The sequence below is a fragment of the Mizuhopecten yessoensis genome, unplaced genomic scaffold, assembly GCF_002113885.1.
Source record: "Mizuhopecten yessoensis strain PY_sf001 unplaced genomic scaffold, ASM211388v2 scaffold4403, whole genome shotgun sequence".
In the NCBI taxonomy this organism is placed as follows: Eukaryota; Metazoa; Mollusca; class Bivalvia; order Pectinida; family Pectinidae; genus Mizuhopecten; species Mizuhopecten yessoensis.
Window position 1 is genome coordinate 65,508 of NW_018405529.1, and position 6,339 is coordinate 71,846.

At 40.1% G+C, this 6,339-nt stretch overlaps 1 protein-coding gene across 4 annotated transcripts in view; it reads left to right on the forward strand.

Annotated features, from left to right (window-relative positions):
* Positions 1-6,339, forward strand: part of LOC110448957 (protein crumbs-like) — a 106,315-nt gene that overhangs the window by 42,402 nt on the left and 57,574 nt on the right. For all 4 annotated transcript variants that reach the window (XM_021495476.1, XM_021495477.1, XM_021495478.1 and 1 more), the window contains 4 exons: positions 2,756-2,884; positions 3,209-3,316; positions 3,509-3,622; positions 5,300-5,445. In XM_021495476.1, the coding sequence (XP_021351151.1) occupies positions 2,756-2,884; positions 3,209-3,316; positions 3,509-3,622; positions 5,300-5,445 (497 nt within the window). The remainder of the gene's footprint in view (positions 1-2,755; positions 2,885-3,208; positions 3,317-3,508; positions 3,623-5,299; positions 5,446-6,339) is intronic.

Here is a 6,339-nt window from a genome sequence, read left to right on the forward strand (position 1 = left end):
ATATTTTGTCAATGTTATGTAAGAAATCTGATAAGGCTTTAAGCTGTTTACACTTGACTTTTTGTCTGTATTACATGATTTAGGGGAGTTACAAGAAAGTCACTTTGAGCAAAGTATTCAGGCTTGAGCAGGAAAACCTTTTCATGAATACGGGCCTTGCATGGTTATGATTTCAGAAATAAAGAGGAATGTGGAAAAAATAATTTTAGTGGATAGAATAAAGATTTAATATTGTACAATTGATACCTGCTAGATTGGAGGTAGGATCATGATCACTCGGTACTGAACAGCCGAGATTGTTTAGGAGACATTTGTATGTCGATACACTTTGATAATATTTTGCATTCATTGTCATCACTTAACGGTTGTACAATACATTTCAATTCATTTTTCTTGTTGACAGTTTTCATGGGGGATATTTAAATTTAGCATTTGGCTTGAATTGTTTGCCACGAAAAAACATCTACAGTACATGTATTTAAAAATTAAAAAAAATCTTTTAATGCATGCTAATGGATCAGACCTTTGCTATGGTTGTTGGGCGATAAACTCTCTGGGCTTTGGAGTCCTGGGTTCAGACCTAATGTGGTCTAGTTACTGTAGACTGAGGTGGATTCCAGCATAATTTCTGTGAAATCCTATGTTTTTATGAATTAAGTCGATTAAAGGATATAAGTTGCTTCAGGCATGTTGATCTTAAAAAGGCTGCAGACTAAAATAACAGATTGTAATCTGAATCAAATTTCTGAAATGTTTGTCGAGTATTGTTTGTATGAGTGGTTTTATGTCCCCTTCACTAAAGAGTGGTTCGGTTATCCAGGAGACGATGTTGAGTATGATCAGATGACCGGAGGTTCTTATAGATAGGTGTAACCAGGAGGTAGTCCTGTCCTGGTATGCCTGTACATGACCAGTAGGTCCTTATAGATAGGTGTAACTACAGGAGGTAGTCCTGACCTGGTATGCCTGTACATGACCAGAAGGCCCTTATAGATAGGTGTAACGACAGGAGGTAGTCCTGACCTGGTATACCTGTACATGACCAGTAGGCCCTTATAGATAGGTGTAACTACAGGAGGTAGTCCTGACCTGGAATGCCTGTACATGACCAGTAGGCCCTTATAGATAGTGTAACTACAGGAGGTAGTCCTGACCTGGTATACCTGTACATGACCAGTAGGTCCTTATCGATAGGTGTAACCAGGATGTAGTCCTGACCTGGTATGCCTGTACATGACCAGTAGGTCCTTATAGATAGGTGTAACTACAGGAGGTAGTCCTGACCTGGTATACCTGAACATGACCAGTAGGTCCTTATCGATAGGTGTAACCAGGATGCAGTCCTGACCTGGTATGCCTGTACATGACCAGTAGGACCTTATAGATAGGTGTAACTACAGGAGGTAGTCCTGACCTGGAATGCCTGTACATGACCAGTAGGCCCTTATAGATAGTGTAACTACAGGAGGTAGTCCTGACCTGGTATACCTGTACATGACCAGTAGGTCCTCATAGATAGGTGTAACCAGGAGGTAGTCCTGACCTGGTATGCCTGTATATGACCAGTAGGTCCTTATAGATAGGTGTAACATGACCAGAAGGCCCTTATAGATAGGTGTAACTACAGGAGGTAGTCCTGACCTGGTATGCCTGTACATGACCAGTAGGTCCTTATAGATATGTGTAGGTACAGGAGGTAGTCCTGACCTGGTATGCCTGTACATGACCAGTAGGCCCTTATAGATAGGTGTAACTACAGCAGGTAGTCTTGACCTGGTATACCTGTACATGACCAGTAGGTCCTTATAGATAGGTGTAACCAGGAGGTAGTCCTGACCTGGTATGCCTGTACATGATCAGTAGGCCCTTATAGATAGGTGTAAGTACAGGAGGCATTTCTGACCTGGTATGCCTGTACTGATGGACAGGTAGTAAAGTCCTCGTATTCATCATCGTAAACATTCTCACAGGACAGTGCACATGTTCATGTGGTCACGTCTGAGTGAACACGACTGTAAAATTACTCGTAAAACAATAAGCAGTTGCGATCGCCTCACCTGTACTCAGCTGAAAAATCGCTCAGGTTTGGGTAGACATTTGTCAGTTTCGCTTAAACAAGCATAAGTCAGATGAAAATTTCATTGTTTTGGTGTGATAGAGCAACATCTAATGAGTGGCTTGGACTTGAAGCTATAGTAACTACATATATTGGTCTCCTTTACAATTTTGTACTACATGTAGCAGCAGTTATAATAAAGAGACATATATACAGGTTTACATACATTTCTGCCACAACAGTATATCAACTCTAAGGCCATCCATTAAATGTCTGAAAAACAGCATAAGTGTTAATCAAACAGCTGATTAATGCCTTCCGTCACTTAAACGGGTTAAAATCTGGCACTCTTTGACGTCATGCTCCTCCATGTTGGGACATTGCAGACATTCACTGACGATGTCGTACAATACAGGTCGCTTAAATTTTACAAATGGTTTGCCAGTTCAACACTCCGGTTTGATAACAAACAATGCTGAATTATTTAACAGTATATAAAATAAATGTGTGTTATAGAGTTTTAGGCATGTATATGTGATTTTGCTACCTTATCACCCCAAACACTTGCTATTTCAGGCACGGTTTATTTATTAAGTGTGAAAATAGATTTCACATGGTACAGATACTGGTGATACCTGAAATGTCTAGCTGTGGATCCTGCCTTCATTTTACATGTTTTTTTTAATGTTTTTCTTGCAGCTGGGGAAGATGGGAACCAATGCTCATCAGTGCCCTGTAGAAATGGGGGTACCTGTGTGGACGGTTTTCAGGTTTATACTTGTCAGTGCCCTCACCTATTCAATGGCACCAACTGTGAGAACGACCTCAGTAAGTTGTCTCTCTTTATAGAACTACTAGATCAGACCCAGTAAGTTGTCTCCCTTTATAGAACTACTAGATCAGACCCAGTAAGTTGTGTCTCCTGAATAATACAAGCTTCAGTAAGTTGTCTCCCTTTATAGAACTAGTAGATCAGACCCAGTAAGTTGTCTCACCTGAATCATACCAGCTTCAGTAAGTTCTCTCCCTTTAATAATGATTGCAGCTTTAGTAGCTTGACCCTCTTTTTACAAAAGATTCTCTATAATTATCATTAGCCTCTGCAATATATATAGGGATACTTATTACAGGTGTTTTTTTGTCCTTTTACAGGAATATATGGTTGTGATGTTAGTCCATGTCTGAATGGAGGGACCTGCAATCATGTAACACCGTCTACAGCTACCGGTAACCGTAACTACATGTGTACCTGTGCTCCAGGTATGTATATACTCTGTGTGACTATTGACTACATTCTGTTCACAATCTAAGACCTATTTTGTACCCCCATCTTCCCCAACAAAAGATGTAGAGGAATATCCAATAAAACGATATATCACAAAACACATATAAATAGGGAATCCCTGGAGGTGATATAGGGTAAAATCATTACGTTTTCTGTTATTTTGATAGGATTCACAGATGTCAATTGTCAGGTGAACATTAATGAGTGTGACCTGGATACCTGTCAGCATGGTGGGCAATGTGAAGACGGAATCAACTCCTTCACCTGTACCTGTACCTCCAGTAAGTATACAGACAAGGCAACTCCTTCACCTGTACCTGTATCTCCAGTAAGTATACAGACGAGTCAACTCCTTCACCTGTACCTGTACCTCCAGTAAGTATACAGACAAGTCAACTCCTTCACCTGTACCTGTACCTCCAGTAAGTATACAGACAAGTCAACTCCTTCACCTGTACCTGTACCTCCAGTAAGTATACAGACAAGTCAACTCCTTCACCTGTACCTGTACCTCCAGTAAGTATACAGACAAGTCAACTCCTTCACCTGTACCTGTACCTCCAGTAAGTATACAGACAAGTCAACTCCTTCACCTGTACCTGTACCTCCAGTAAGTATACAGACAAGTCAACTCCTTCACCTGTACCTGTACCTCCAGTAAGTATACAGACAAGTCAACTCCTTCACCTGTACCTGTACCTCCAGTAAGTATACAGACAAGTCAACTCCTTCACCTGTACCTGTACCTCCAGTAAGTATACAGACAAGTCAACTCCTTCACCTGTACCTGTACCTCCAGTAAGTATACAGACAAGTCAACTCCTTCACCTGTACCTGTACCTCCAGTAAGTATACAGACAAGTCAACTCCTTCACCTGTACCTGTACCTCCAGTAAGTATACAGACAAGTCAACTCCTTCACCTGTACCTGTACCTCCAGTAAGTATACAGACAAGTCAACTCCTTCACCTGTACCTGTACCTCCAGTAAGTATACAGACAAGTCAACTCCTTCACCTGTACCTGTACCTCCAGTAAGTATACAGACAAGTCAACTCCTTCACCTGTACCTGTACCTCCAGTAAGTATACAGACAAGTCAACTCCTTCACCTGTACCTGTACCTCCAGTAAGTATACAGACAATTCAACTCCTTCACCTGTACCTGTACCTCCAGTAAGTATACAGACGGAATCAACTCCTTCACCTGTACCTGAATATGTACCTCCAGTAAGTATACAGAGGAGTCAACTCCTTCACCTGTATATGAACCTGAAGTATTTAGACAGAGGGAACTCCTTCCTCTGTATCTTATGTTTGTTGACAAGTTGACTCCTGTACCATATATGATATAAAAGGGACCATCTGTACCTTTGTGAGAACTGAAAAATGCTGAACAACACAGAACTAATCTTCTTCGTTAGAGAAACTACAAATACCTCAATTTCTAGAGAGTAAGGTGTGCAGCATACTAGATTAATTTAAAGAATCTCACGGAATTGACCTTTGCTTAAAATATGGGGTAAATACTTAAGATAACACCTATACGGGGATATATAAAGCATGTTCTTTATACAGGGGAAGGTACTATCTGTTGAATATCTCACCAAAAGATTAACATTGTTATATGATAACTTACCTTAGATGTTTTGAAAAATGCAGGCTAATTTATGAAAAAGGCACCTGCAAATGAGAAATTTGGATGGTATATTATGGCTATACTGTCGCAGATTATTTTGATTAACCAATCAAATGCCATGTTACATCTCAAATGAATTAGAATTTGATTTAATTATGCTACTGTATATGCTTAAGCTTGTAAGGAAAACACTACACAATCTTGATGTAGAACAGTAAAATGGCTAGCGCATGCATTTCCTTAATTTGTTGGTGAATGTCCATGATCTGGTTCTCTGGACTGCTGAAGTTAAGGTTAAGGATGTTAAATTATACTTTGTAGGGTTTGAAGGTGATCGATGTGAGACGGACATTAATGAGTGTCAAAGGTATGCTGGTATCTGTGGTCCTGGAACATGCTTTAACAATGAAGGAGGCTACGACTGTTACTGTCCAGTAGGCTACGATAGCCAACGCAACTGTTCACAGGTACGACTCGAAAATCACACTCTAACCATGTTATATCTTACTCAAACCATGTTATATCTTACTCAAACCATGTTATATCTTACTCCAACCATGTTATGTAGTACTCAAACCATGTTATATAGTACTCGAACCATATTATATAGTTCTCTAACAATGTTATATAGTACTCTAACCATGTTATATAATACTCTAACCATGTTATATAGTACTTTAACCATGTTATATAGTACTCTAACCATGTTATATAATACTCTAACCATGTTATATAGTACTCTAACCATGTTATATAATACTCTAACCATGTTATATAGTACTCTAACCATGTTATATATACTCTAACCATGTTATATAGTACTCTCACCATGCTATATAGTACTCAAACCATGTTATATGGTACTCAAACCATGTTATTAGCTCACCTGGTCCAAAGGACCAAGGTGAGCTTATGCCATACCGTGGCGTCAGTTGTCCGTCCGTCGTCCGTCGTCCGTCGTCCGTCCGTCAACAATTTCTTCAAACGACTTCTGCTTCTTAACCACTGATTGGAATTTAACTAAATTTGACTGGAAGCATCCTTAGGTGGTGGGGAATCAAAATTGTACAATGGGTGGGGATGACCCCCCAGGGGGCTGAGGGGCGGGCAAAAAGGGGGCAGTTTGGCTATATTGCTTTAAGAGACTTCTTCTCTGGAACTAAGAAATGGATATCAACCATATTTGACTGGAAGCATCCCTAGGTGGTGGAGATTCAAAATTGTACAAATGTTTGGGCTGACCCCCCAGGGGGTTGAGGGGCGGGGCAAAAAAAGGGGGCAATTTGGCTAGATTGCTATAAACGACTTCTTCTGTAGAACTATGCACTGGATATCAATCATATTTAATCAAAAGCATTCAT